Source organism: Puntigrus tetrazona, chromosome 16 (genome assembly GCF_018831695.1).
Source record: "Puntigrus tetrazona isolate hp1 chromosome 16, ASM1883169v1, whole genome shotgun sequence".
Lineage (NCBI taxonomy): Eukaryota > Metazoa > Chordata > Actinopteri > Cypriniformes > Cyprinidae > Puntigrus > Puntigrus tetrazona.
In genome coordinates, this window is record NC_056714.1 from 26,787,160 (window position 1) to 26,802,159 (window position 15,000).

Consider the following 15,000-nt stretch of genomic DNA (forward strand, 5'->3'; position numbering starts at 1 on the left):
TCCAGAATACCCTAGCAACCACCTAGTAATGCCTTAGCAACCAATCAGAAGTCCAGTAGCAACTACCTACAAATACCATAACAACCACCCAGAATACCCTAGCAACCACCTAGTAATGTCTCAGCAAAAAATCGGAAGTCCAGTAGCAACTACCTACACATACCCTAAGAACCACCCAGAACGCCATAGCAGCCACCCAGAATACCCTAGCAACCACCTAGTAATGCCTTAGCAACCAATCAGAAGTCCAGTAGCAACTACCTACAAATACCCTAGCAATATAAATGCCCTAGCAACCTCTCAGAACGCAATAGCAACCGTCCAGAATACCCTAAACAGTCAAGTCAATTTTTTTGTATAGCACTAGCAATAGCCAATAACACCCTAGCAACATAGAAATGCCCAAAGTGCCATAGCAACCACCCAGAACACCCTAGCAACCACCTATTAATGCTTTAGCAACCAATCAGAAGTCCAGTAGCAACTACCTACAAATACCCCAACAACCACCCAGAACGCCATAACAGCCACCCAGAATACCCTAGCAACCACCTAGTAATGCCTTAGCAACCAATCAGAAGTCCAGTAGCAACTACCCAGTAGCAACTACCCTAGCAATATAAATGCCCTAGCAACCTCTCAGAACGCAATAGCAACCGTCCAGAATACCCTAAAAAGCCAAGTCAATTTTTTTGTATAGCACTAGCAATAGCCAATAACACCCAAGCACCTAGAAATGCCCAAAGTGCCATAGCAACCACCCAGAACCCCCTAGCAACCAGTTTGCCAGAAGGCCTCAACAAGCACATATCCATCCCCTGGAAACGGCACACAACACTCAGCTGTCAGTGAAGTACAGAGACGGATACTGCAGACAGTAATAGGATGCTCTTAGTAATAACGGCTGATGTTTCTGAGATCAGGACAGACGTTATGTCTGTCAGCATCAACAATATTTTACCGCAGACCAGACTTGTGTGTTTTTTAAATAAACGATTAGATTATCCCCAAATTACGGGAGCCTGTTTCTGCCAGGGAACCAAAAGAAATTTTACATGCTCGCAAGTCAGGATCGCAGGATAAACTCGAGTGTGTATCGTTATCGACTTTGAATAGAATTCCAAGATATAAATAATAAAACCTGTTTTAAAATATACAGCTGAAATGAACTAAAGATGACCAGAGTCCTGGTAAAGCACTAGTCCAGGCTAAAATTAAGCAGCTTTTATTAATATTCTAAATTAGCTTAGTGTTTTCATTTTAATTTAGTTCAACTCGTAGTCATTATGTATTTGCTTTTGTCATTTAAATTAATGTTTACCTGTATTTATATGCATTTTCTCATAATCCTTTTATTAATAGTCGCAATTGCTTTAGGTGTTTTATTCAGTGGTGGATATAGTAAGATTGATTATTAGGAGCGACCCGAAGCTCCGTCCCATCAGTCTTTCACTGAAATAGCATTAGAATTAATATTAAAGGAGAGAAATAGTTGTTTAATGTCATTTATATTACTTTTATATCGTTAGTTATTTTACAGGCAATTCTCTTCTGCTTTTCTACATTTTTTTCCAGCATAACTGAAGGCAAATAGCACAAAAAATAACATCTAAAACTATTCACTGAATACATTTTAGCATTAAAATAATGACATAACTGGTGCTAAGTTTAATTCTACACGAAATGAGTTTGTCCTTGGAGTCCTTAGTGGTCTGATTCACCTTCTGATTAACACTGAAATAATAATTACCGATTAAAATCATTTCTAAAACTGTTTTTTTTTATCAATAGAAAAAATATAATATATAAAAATATATATTTAAACGTTAGGAAAAAATAGAAATGAGGAGTGTTGCCTTGACAACTAACTGAAATAATAAAAAGTGAAGCACTGGAATTATTAACAGTAAATTAAATTTAAAAAAAATAATAAAAAAAAAAAATTAAGCTAAAATGAAAACAGAAAATATAAAAATAAAAGCTAATTTAAATTATTATTATTATTAAAAGTTGCAATACTGTTGTAATATGATATCTATACAATGTTTAATTCTACCGGGGCTAGAGTTTTATCATTGAATTATTATTTCAGCATTAAAATAATGACATAACTGGTGCTAAATTTAATTCTACACGAAATGAGTTTGTCCTTGGAGTCCTTAGTGGTCTGATTCACCTTCTGATTAACACTGAAATAATAATTACCGATTAAAATCATTTCTAAAACTGTTTTTTTATCAATAGAAAAAATATAATAGAAAAAATATATATATTTAAACGTTAGGAAAAAAATAGAAATGAGGAGTGTTGCCTTGACAACTAACTGAAATAATAAAAAGTGAAGCACTGGAATTATTAACAGTAAATTAAATTAAAAAAAACTAAAAAAAAAAATTAAGCTAAAATGAAAACAGAAAATATAAAAATAAAAGCTAATTTAAATTATTATTATTATTAAAAGTTGCAATACTGTTGTAATATGATATCTATACAATGTTTAATTCTACCGGGGCTAGAGTTTTATCATTGAATTATTATTTCAGCATTAAAATAATGACATAACTGGTGCTAAATTTAATTCTACACGAAATGAGTTTGTCCTTGGCGTCCTTAGTGGTCTGATTCACCTTCTGATTAACATTGTTAACATTAAAAAAATTCTAAAACTTTTTTTTTTTTTTTATCAATAGAAAAAGCTGAAATAAAAAAATATAAATGTTAGAAAAAAATTAGAAATGATGAGTGTTGCCTTGACAACTAACTGAAATAATAAAAAAGTGAAGCACTGGAATTATTAACAGTGAAATAAAACTAAAAATAAAAAAAAAAATTAAGCTAAAATGAAAAAAATATGAAAAAAAATGCTAATTTAAATTATTATTAAAAGCTGCAATACTGTTGTAATGCGATATCTATACAATGTTTAATTCTACCGGGACTAGTGTTTTATTATTTAATTATTTATCATATTTCAGCTGTAAAACGCTTATCTCGTTCATGAACAGTTAATAGCAAACAAGATGCGGTTGACTTGAGCAGTAAAGCACCTGTGACCTCTGACCTTTAGGTGTTTTATTCAGTGGTGGATATAGTAAGATTGATTATTAGGAGCGACCCGAAGCTCCGTCCCATCAGTCATTCACTGAAATAGCATTAGAATTAATATCAAAGGACAGAAATTGTTGTTTAATGCCATATAAAAAGCAGTAAAGCGCCTGTGACCTCTGACCCCGCTCTGCCCGTCACCGCAGACGCTCCGTCCCGTCCGTCGGCCGTCGCTCTCCTGCGCTGCACCGGATCGGAGATGCTGATTGGCTGGAGAGCCCCGGCCAATCACGGAGGAGATCCCGTGCGCGGCTACTACCTGGACCAGAGGGAGAAATCCCAGAGTTCCTGGAGGGAGGTCAACGTGAAAGCCGCTCCGGGCCGAGTGCACGAGGTGAGCCGAGGAAAGAATTAATGATGCATCTAGTGAAAGAAAGAATGTTATTTAAAAAGGTCGACCTGCTCGTCTCATCCTTCGTCTAACTATAAACGCGTCGCCGAGCAACCGCGGTGTCCATGGAGACTTCATTAAGACTTAAAGTCTTGTTTGTTTTTGATTGTTTTCGCCGTGTTTAATTAGAGCGTGTTCTGGCCTGAACGTGGCACCGGCGCTTCGATGGAGAAGATCGATCGCTGGAGAAGGTGCGCTTTTAGAGCGGGTTTGATTATTAAACACGGCCTCGGCTAATGGTTGTTTGTTTGAAACTCGTTTTAGGGATCATGCTGGAGAAAGCTGTCCGCAGGCTGTTTTTAGAAACGTTCATGAAAATTAGAAATAAAAATACAGCGGAATAAAGTGATTTCGGTCATGGTTTCCTCAGATGAATTTAACAATTCAAAAAACAACTATATATGTATAAACAAAAGAAATATTCATATAATTGAGATAAATAAAACTTAGTGTATATATATATGTGTATATATATATATATATATATATATATATATATATATATATATATATATATATACATATATATATATATATATATATACATATTTGTGTGTCAGTATAGATTTTTTAATTTATTATAATTTATTAATTAAATAAATCTAATTATTTAATCATTTACGCCATGTAATCAGTATTATTAGTTTCATTAGTATTTCTATATTATATAAGCATGTAGTATTTATTTATATTTTGAATTAGACTTAAATTTTTTTATATACGCTTTATTTAGTCAAGAAATGAAGACTTCACTTTAATTTGATATTTCGGGCCATTTTTAAATTATAGTTTCGTTTTAATCGTCGTGTATCGCTTTTTATAGTTTCTTTGTTTTCGTTTTTTATTTAATTTTCTTTTTATTCCATTTTTATATACTTTATTATGATACGCGTTTACTCATTTTGGAAATTCTTGAAACTTAATTTCATTTGGTCGCCATGGTCATAACATTTATATACATTTAAAAAAATAATAATAATCTAATAAAATTAATAAAAACTACACGGACATTTAAAAAAACGAAACACAAAAAGGAACAAAGAAAAACTATTTAAAAGTCTCTGTTAAAGATTTAGTCATTTCCTGTTATTCTGTTTTAAGAACATCTTTATATATATATATATATAAATTATATATTATTATTTATTATTATTTATTATTTATATATTATATATATATATATATATATATATATATATATATATATATATATATATATATATATATATATATATATATATATTATAATATTAATTATATATTATTATTTATTATTATTATTTATTATTTAGTTATATTTATATATATATATATATATATATATATATATATATATATATATATATATATATATATAAACAGAAAATGTACAAATAATGACAAATAGCAACGAAACCTGAGCATTAATAACGTGTGCTTTCAAAAGCATGATATTCCCTTTGACCTCTCGGTGAGCAAACAATATTTTCTGAAGCATCACTGCCTTCTAAGAAGAACCGGACGAGGATTGAAGGGCTCGCGATCTTCTTTGTGTGAAGTGTCCCGAGTGCACAGCTCCCTCCGACGGAGCGAAGCGGCATCGACCTCCGGTCTCTTTCTATCAACACGTCCTCTGGACACCGGTGCTTTCTGGAGAGAAGGACGGGGTTGCTTTTGCTTGCTTGCTCTGCTCGGAGGACGCCTCCAAGTGCATTACGTCAATTAGACAGCGTCGAATCTTGGAGGGCGCCGTGGTCGTAGCATGAAGACCATGTTAATGCTTCCCTTTCTGATCGAGCAGTCACACACACACACACACACACACACACACTTTAAAAACCCTGCCATCTGGTGGCCGCTCTCCGAGAGATTGGAGCTCTCAGATAAAGCTCTGATTTGATAAGAGGATTCAGGCAACAGTTAATCACGAGTCTAAAGGCTCAAGAAGGCCGCTTTCCTAAATCCAATCCCAATTAGGTGGACGTTCGTCCCTGATCTTTGCTTCTTATCTCAGAAACGGACTTAAAGCAATGTTTATCTGATAAGCAGCTCTCGGGCCTAATGGTCCTCCATATAGACGTCAACGGATCGATGCACATAAAAGGCTTTTCTTATCAAGCGTGCAGGGATATTATAATGCATTTCGTCTCATTTAATTCGTTTTTTTGTATTATATGGAAACGCGGGCGTAAACTGAACCCTTAAAAATATTTGGATTTTTGCTACTCCAATGAAATGAACGTGAAGTGAATAATAACGTGCTAAAATAGCTATAACTAAAAGGGAAATGCAATTCATAAGCGAATGCCAAAACAAACGAAATCATTAAAGCGTCGGCACAAATGAAGCTGGTTTAAATTAAAACGTTAATAAATGCAACCGTTGGTTTAAAAACTGTCGTTTTTGCTTTAATTAATTAAATGCCAACGGAAAATAATGAAAAGAAAAAAATAGCAGCACTAAAATGGGTCAAACTGAAATAAAAATGAGTATTTATTTTAATTTTTAGAATTTTTTTAACTTTCATTAAAATGCGAAACACCAAAGAAACGTGATTAGAAATAATAATAATAATAATAATAATAATAATAGATATTGACTGAAAATGTAATTAAAAAACAACACATTTAAGTTCTACAAACTTGAAAAAACTTTTTTTTTAAACATTTAACTAAAACTAAAATGTGTGAGAGTGGGAAATATAAAAAATAAATGCTATGTAACAATACATTAGCAATAAAAATAAATGCGAAATACTAAAACCTGTATAAATAAATACCGTAGTAGCAGACGCGCAGAGCGCTCTGGGTTAAAAGTTCATCTGAATCAAGCACTGAATCGGTTTTCACACAGAACCGGAGCCTCTTTCATCCACAAACTAGTTTCTCTCGTGTTTCACTTGATTAAATATCTGAGCTATTTTGAAGAGGTCTTCATCATCCTTTCCTCCCGTGGCTTTAAAACGCGTTTCGCATTTAAATGAACGCAGAAAATGTATTTTTTATTAAAATTATATATATACTGGGTCCTTCCAGACACGTCCGCTCATTTCTGGTCGCGTGTCGGTCTGGTTTTTAGGTGACGGGCCTTAAGGAGGGAAGCTTTTATCAGTTCAGGGTCTTCGCGGCCAACGTTGTCGGACTGGGCGCCGCTTCTGAAGCCAGCGAGCTGTTCCTGTGCGAGCGCTGGACGACGGCCGAGCCGGGTGAGCTCACCTTTAGAAAGAGAGGAAGCCTGTTATCAAATGGCGCATTTTTACTGTACATGAAGTGAATGTTTATCATTTATCCATTTTTACCATCAAATTTATTTCTAGCTTCATATGCAAATGATGCATTATATATTTGAACATGCATGCATTTTTTAACAGCGATCAAACACCGGATAGAGCCAGGTATAACTTTCATCATATATATTCTATTAAGTATATATATATATATATATATATAGATATATTATATAAAATTGCATGCATTTATATTAATTATAAATGTTATAGAAAATGTAGAATTCTGGTCCAAAGTAATGATAAAAAAACTCTTGAAACTGTAGATTTTAGGTATATTTATTGTACATTAAGTGAATTTTTAATCATTGAATTTTTATCATATATTTATAGCTGTACTTTAGCCGGCTGATTAGTACATTAAGAAATGAAATGTTGTGTTTCATATGCAAATGATGCATTATATATTTAAATATGCATGAATTTTAATCAATCAATCAATCAATCAATCATTTTTATTTATATAGCGCTTTTAACAACACAGGTTGCATCAAAGCACTAACAGTAATCAAACACCGGATAGAGCCAGGTATAACTTTCATCATATATATTCTATTCATATATATATATATATATATATATATATTAAATTACATTGCATGCACCAGAGTCAGGAAAATATAATTATAAATGTTATAGAAAATGTTATAGAATTCTGGTCCAAAGTAATGATAAAAAAAAAAAAACTCTTGTAAAAATCTTGAAAATATAGATCGAAGTGAAACTGTAGATTTTAGACATATATATTGTACATTAAGTGAATTTTTATCATTTTTACCATTGAATTTTTATCATATATTTATAGCTTCATATGCAAATGATGCACTATATATTTAAATATGCATGCATTTTTAACAGTAATCAAACACCGGATAAAGCCAGGTATAGTTTTCATCATATATATTCTATTCATATATATATATATATATATATATTATATAAAATTACATGCATGCACCAGAGTCAGGAAAATATAATTATAAATGTTATAGAAAAATGTTATAGAATTCTGGTCCAAAGTAATGATAAAAAAAAAACTTTGGCATAATTTTAGGCATATTTATTGTGCCTTAAGTGAATTTTTATCATTGCGCTGTTCATGCATGCATTCGTTTATTGTGCATTTTTTACGCTTCATAGAAAACAATGCATTTGTTTTGTTGCGGTCATGTTTTCTAAAAGCTCCTCTGGACTAGAACATATCTGGCGTAGACTAACATCCTGTTCATTGATCTTTAATGCTCTATAATTAATGACTTTATCGTTATAGTGTTTTTCGGTAGACGCTGTCTTTCTGGCACAGAGATACAGAATTCGAAAATCGATGAAAGCAGCTTTTCTTGAAACCCTTTTTGCCATTTCTGAGGGTTATGCTTCACACCGGTTTAACTAGAAAGAGGGCAGAGGGCACACTACGCCACTTCTTTTTGATTTTATAGTTTCTACGTCGTATATAAGGGGTCAAACTTACAAAGGTGATGGATAATCGCATGAAGGTGTTGATTGATGTCTCGCAGGCTGTCCCTTTGACCTGGAGTTTAGAGAGGTGAGGCGGAGCTCTCTGGTGCTGATGTGGGCGGAGCCTCTGTACAAGGGCCAATCGGAGATCAGCGGGTATGTGGTGGAGATCAGTGAGGGGGCGGAGTCTGAGGATTGGACCCCCGTCGCGAGCGGGCCGGTGACGGAAACTCACTTGAAGGCGCGTTTAGGTTTTCTGTTCGACTGCTGTACGTTTATCGGGAATGGACGAAATCGGGGATTTGATCATGTGACTCGAATATATCAGTCTGATCCCGTATCCATGCAGCTGTTGCAGCTGCGCATCAGGAATGAAATAACTATTTAAGGCATAAAATAAAAATGCATCGCGATTAATTGCATTCGGTAAAACAAGTTTTGTGGCTTGCAAAATATATGTATGTGTCATATGCAAATTTATTACGTATATATAAACACACACACACACACACACACACACACACACACATACAGTGTGTATTTTGAAAATATTAACATGCATATATTTAAACAATTGTTTTTTATTTTGGATGCAATTAATCACGATTGAACACGTGACAGCTAGTATAAACTAATATTTATAGCTGTAATTTAAATTGGAGTAATCCATACAATCCATACAAATGACTCCAAATTAAATGCGTTGTGAAATATATTAATCAATAGTTAAATACATATTGAAATAATAATTTACATAAATGCAGAAATAAATGTATACATGAATATTTATTTATTTAATTGTTTCATCATTATTTATTCATGCATTATTTTTATTAATTTATTTATGTATGTATTCATTTATTAATTTTTTATTTAGAGAGAAGGAAAGTAAACATTTATAATATTAGCCCTATATGCTCTTAATGTTAGTTTTATTTATCAGTATTTAATTATTTCTGGTAAATAAATAAATAAATTAACTAATTAATTAAGTAGAACATAATTAAATAAATGAAGAAATAAATTAAAAAATCAGCATTTACGTATTTAATCATTTCCTTCTGTACTCAACGATTTATTTTTATATTTCATATATATTCTATTCATATGTGTATATATATATTATATAAAATTACATGCATGCACCAGAGTCAGGAAAATATAATTATAAATGTTATAGAAAATGTTACAGAATTCTGTTCCAAAGTAATGATAAAAAAAAACCTCTTGTAAAAACCTTGAAAATATAGATTGAAGTGAAACTGTAGATTGTGGCGTAATATTTATTTAAATATAATATTTATAAAATAATAAATTGCAGAAATGCAGAAATAAACGTATACATAAAGTAAGGATAAAATAAAGAGAAGGAAAGTAAGCGTTTATAATATTAGCCCTATAGGTTCGTAATGTTGGTTTTATTTATCAGTATTTCATTATTTCTGCTACATAAATAAATAAATTAACTAATTAATTAAGTAGAACATAATTAAATAAATGAAGAAATAAATATAAAAATTCAGCATTTACGTGTTTAATCATTTCCTTCTGTACTCAACGATTTGTTTTTATATTTCAACGTGTATTTAATTGCTCCAGATCCTGACAGAGACGTGTTTGTTGATCAGGTCCCAGGTCTTCAGGAGGGTCAGACGTACCGTCTCCGCGTGTCTGCCGTTAACGCGGCTGGAGTCGGCGCGTCCTCGGTGGCGTCGGAGCCGGTGCAGGCCCAGACTGAAGCAGGTCAGCGGCCTGGAAATCTGCTCAACCGTCTCACGGCGAGCGGCTTTTAACTCGATCCCCCGTTTGCCATCAGGAACCAAAGAGATTGAGATCGGGGTGGATAACGACGGCTTCATCTTTCTGAGCTTTGAAGCTCCTGACGGCGCTGATAAAGACGTCTTTAAGTGGAGCAAGAACTACGGCAGAGCCATTGACGCCGGACGAGCGCGACTGGAGGACAACAACAACAGGTCTTTGCCTCTGGAAGGGCATTTCTCATTTATTTCTCAGTAAAGAGTCGAACTAAAAACCAGACGGCCTTCCTTTATTAAACGACAGACTTTTCTCCTGATGCGTTGCAATATAGTAATCGGAAATCAATGCTATACAGTAATAAAACATCATCTTCTGTGCATATTTACTGTGCATATATTAATACATACGCATTTATATATTTAGGTGTTTATATATTAAATATGTATATAAATGTACATGTAATATTTATGTGTGTGTTCGTATATACATAATAAATATACACAAAAGTACACAAACATATATATATTACAAAAACCTTTATTTTGGATGCGTTAATTAATCGCAATTAATTATTTGACAGCACAAATTAAGGTATTTTATTACTTATATAATAATTATTATATATTATTTATATATATATATATATATATATATATATATATATATATATATATATATATATATATATATATATATATATATATATATATATATATATATATATATATATATATATATATATATATATATATATTATATATATATATATGTATTATCATTCATAAATATAATATATAATAACAGTATATATATCATTTAAAAATATGTTATTTCCATTAAGCAAAAAGTACTCAAAAAGCAATGCTTTGACGTCAAACTGTGTATAAATATAATAGTATATATGAAGTTATGTACTTAATAAAGCAGACAATAAATTTAATAAGTTTACCTTGTAGTGATTATAGCAGCAGTAATTCATCAAATTATAGTCAAATAAATGATTGTACTTTATATATAATTTTTTTTACATTGTAAATAGGCAGAGCTTTCTTAAAGGGATAGTTCATTTGTTTGGTTAATTGATTTATGTAGGTAATAACATCACGGTAATATATTTAGAGAGTTTTATGATTTATTAATTGATTAATGTTAATAAATAGTCACCTTTTTCCGTCACAGTAATATATTTAGAGAGTTTTATGATTTATTAATTGATTAATGTTAATAAATAGACACCTTTTTTCACCACAGTAATATATTTAGAGAGTTTATGATTTATTAATTGATTTATTTTTGTAAATAGACATCTTTTTCCATCACAGTAATATATTTAGAGAGTTTATGATTTATTAATTGATTTATTTTTGTAAATAAGCATCTTTTTCCACCACAGTAATATATTTTGAGAGTTTTATGATTTATTAATTGATTTATTTTTGTAAATAAGCATCTTTTTCCATCACAGTAATATATTTAGAGAGTTTTATGATTTATTAATTGATTAATGTTAATAAATAGACACCTTTTTCCATCACAGTAACACATTTTGAAAGTTTATGATTTATTAATTGATTTATTTTTGTAAATAAGCATCTTTTTCCATCACGGTAACACATTCAGAGAGTTTTGGGTTAGAGTAAAGGATGAGGTTTGTTTTAGGTGAACCGTCTCTTTAAATACTCTGGCTCTGTCTCTGTAATGTTCTCCTCAGGTCTGTTCTCACCTTCTCGTCCGCCTCGGAGCAGGACCTGGGTCTTTACACGGTGGAGCTGAGCGGAAACCCTGACGTCTCCTCGAGCTTCACCTTCACGGCAGAGGGTAGACCTTCGTAACGCTTTACCTGATCCCAGAGACACCTCTCCTCCATCAGCGTTAATATTAACCTCGAACGGACCTTAAACTATGACTCTTTCTTTCTCAGATCTGGAGAGGCTGACAGAACTCAGCTGGCATGTCAGAAACCCCCGTGAGTCTGAGATACACATCCAGAAACAGATAAAAAAGTCCCTAACGATTCACCATTTATGATAACTTGTTGTTTTGTGGGAACAGTTCACCCAGAAATTTTAATTCTGTCATCATTTTACGAGCGGGCTGTTTTGGGTGACCTTTGACCTTCGTTTTCCAGAACAAAGACATCCATACAGACTTTTTCGTATCTTTATATTTTATATCTTTTTATTACTCCTATAAATAGTCCATCTAAAAATGAACACCCTGTTACTCATTTAGCGCCAAAGTTCTTCTCAAAATAACAAAAAAAAACAACATTTTGAGCTTTTTTCGATTTAAAAAAATGTGTGCCAATGTCCCTTTTCTCGTAAGCGTTTGTCTGGATGTCTCTGGATGCATTACTTCAAAAACTTTTGGATGCGTTAATTAATGGCAATGAATCATTTGACAGCAGTAATTGGAATATTTTATTAGCATGAAGCATTGCAATGAAGTTAATAAAAAAACAAAGCTACAGTTTTAAACTATTACTTTGCTGAATACAAACATGACAACAGTATATATAAAGTTAATTACTTACATTTTTCCCTCCCGAGGCATTACAATTAAGTCATCAAAAACCTACCCTGTAACATTCACGTTTATTCAAAGATTGAAGCCTTGTGTTTCCGTGAAGCATGAAGAGTTGACTTTGAGTCTCTCTCTCTCTCTCTCTCTCTCTCTCTCTCTCTCTCTCTCTCTCTCTCTCTCTCTCTCTCTGTCTCTCTCTCTCTCTCTCTCTCTCTCTCTCTCTCTGTCTCTCTCTCTCTCTCTCTCTCTCTCTCTCTCTCTCTCTCTCTCTCTCTCTCTCTCTCTCTCTCTCTCTCTCTCTCTCTCTCTCTCTCTCTCTCTCTCTCTCTCTCTCTCTCTCTCTCTCTCTCTCTCTCTCTCTCTCTCTCTCTCTCTCTCTCTCTCTCTCTCTCTCTCTCTCTCTCTCTCTCTCTCTCTCTCTCTCTCTCTCTCTCTCTCTCTCTCTCTCTCTCTCTCTCTCTCTCTCTCTCTCTCTCTCTCTCTCTCTCTCTCTCTCTCTCTCTCTCTCTCTCTCTCTCTCTCTCTCTCTCTCTCTCTCTCTCTCTCTCTCTCTCTCTCTCTCTCTCTCTCTCTCTCTCTCTCTCTCTCTCTCTCTCTCTCTCTCTCTCTCTCTCTCTCTCTCTCTCTCTCTCTCTCTCTCTCTCTCTCTCTCTCTCTCTCTCTCTCTCTCTCTCTCTCTCTCTCTCTCTCTCTCTCTCTCTCTCTCTCTCTCTCTCTCTCTCTCTCTCTCTCTCTCTCTCTCTCTCTCTCTCTCTCTCTCTCTCTCTCTCTCTCTCTCTCTCTCTCTCTCTCTCTCTCTCTCTCTCTCTCTCTCTCTCTCTCTCTCTCTCTCTCTCTCTCTCTCTCTCTCTCTCTCTCTCTCTCTCTCTCTCTCTCTCTCTCTCTCTCTCTCTCTCTCTCTCTCTCTCTCTCTCTCTCTCTCTCTCTCTCTCTCTCTCTCTCTCTCTCTCTCTCTCTCTCTGTCTCTCTCTCTCTCTCTCTCTCTCTCTCTCTCTCTCTCTCTCTCTCTCTCTCTCTCTCTCTCTCTCTCTCTCTCTCTCTCTCTCTCTCTCTCTCTCTCTCTCTCTCTCTCTCTCTCTCTCTCTCTCTCTCTCTCTCTCTCTCTCTGCGTCTCTCTCTCTCTCAGAGTCTCTCTCTCTCTCTCTCTCTCTCTCTCTCTCTCTCTCTCTCTCAGAGAGATCTCTCTCTCTCTCTCGGTGACTGTCTGACCGTCTCCCCTCCGGTTCTCCATCGGCCCGTTGCTCAGTGATTTCTGTGTGTCCCGCAGGACTCGTCTCTCTCTCTCGACAGGGCCCTCTCTCTCTGGTGGAGATCCTGTTTGATCAGATATCTCTCTCTCGAGGATCGTCAGCTCAGCTCTCTCTCGGCCGGGCCAAGAACCAGGTCACGCTGGTGTTCGTGGATAAGAGTGTGTTTACTGTCTGCTTATTAAACCAATAATAAATGAAGCAAATATAGTGTACAGTGAAATATTCATCAGCGCATATCAGTATATTCGAATGAGGATCATGTGGAATATCACAGGAATAAATTGCATTTTAAAATATATACGCACATGAATACACTTATTTGAAATTCTAATATTATTTCACAATATTACAGATTTTAGTGTAAATAAACGCAATGTGCTTTTAGCTTATTATTTTTTAAAAATGCTTTTTACTTTATAGACCTCTAGTCTGTATCCTTACTTATTTTTCCTGACTTTTTAGGAGTTTTGGGGCTATTATAAAAAAAATAAAATATTTAGAAGACCTAGATTTCTTTTCGTAATATTGAAAATAGTAAAAAAATATAATAAAATAGAATTATTTAAAATAAACATTATTTTTAATATAATATAAATTTAAGTTTATGAAGTTTATTATGAATTCTAATTATAATAATAAAATATTACATATATATATATATATATATATATATATATATATATATATATATATATAAATAATAATAATACATTACATTACAATAATATTGAATTAAGAGGTTGAGTTTCTGCTGAAATTTGACCATAATCTGAAACTACTTTTATTAGATTTTATGACCAAAGCATTCAAAAATGCTTTTTTAATACTCTTTTAATGATGCATCATCTCTGTGATGCATGCAACTTTTAAAAAGAATATAGATAGATGCATGGGAAATTACATTTTAAATTCTATTACAAATCAATATTTATGAAATTGTAATTATAAATGATAATAACAAAAATGAGTGTAGTCTTTTTTCAGTTTCTTATTTATTCATAGCAGATATTGTATTACATTTTATTGCCTACAGTTTGATTTTACATTTTATTTGCATTTTGACTTTCTGATATACAGCAAGACTCATATTTCACATTTCTCCAGATTCAATCCTTTTTTCTGTTTGTCAGAGTTTCAGGACATTCTGGCCAAATCTGAGGCCAACAGACGAAACTGGAAGAGAAAGTCGGGTGAGTCGGGTCATGATGCTAACATGGATGAAACAGCTACGATGGATGCAAATCTTATTT

The 15,000-nt window shown here is 33.2% G+C and overlaps 1 protein-coding gene across 1 annotated transcript in view; it reads left to right on the plus strand.

Annotated features, from left to right (window-relative positions):
- myom3 (myomesin 3) overlaps positions 1–15,000 on the plus strand; it is a 62,763-nt gene that overhangs the window by 42,158 nt on the left and 5,605 nt on the right. Inside the window, exons 18-26 of the mRNA XM_043261714.1 lie at positions 3,252–3,439; positions 6,554–6,680; positions 8,279–8,460; positions 9,848–9,962; positions 10,036–10,192; positions 11,689–11,795; positions 11,899–11,943; positions 13,768–13,908; positions 14,881–14,940. Of these exons, the coding sequence (XP_043117649.1) occupies positions 3,252–3,439; positions 6,554–6,680; positions 8,279–8,460; positions 9,848–9,962; positions 10,036–10,192; positions 11,689–11,795; positions 11,899–11,943; positions 13,768–13,908; positions 14,881–14,940 (1,122 nt within the window). The remainder of the gene's footprint in view (positions 1–3,251; positions 3,440–6,553; positions 6,681–8,278; positions 8,461–9,847; positions 9,963–10,035; positions 10,193–11,688; positions 11,796–11,898; positions 11,944–13,767; positions 13,909–14,880; positions 14,941–15,000) is intronic.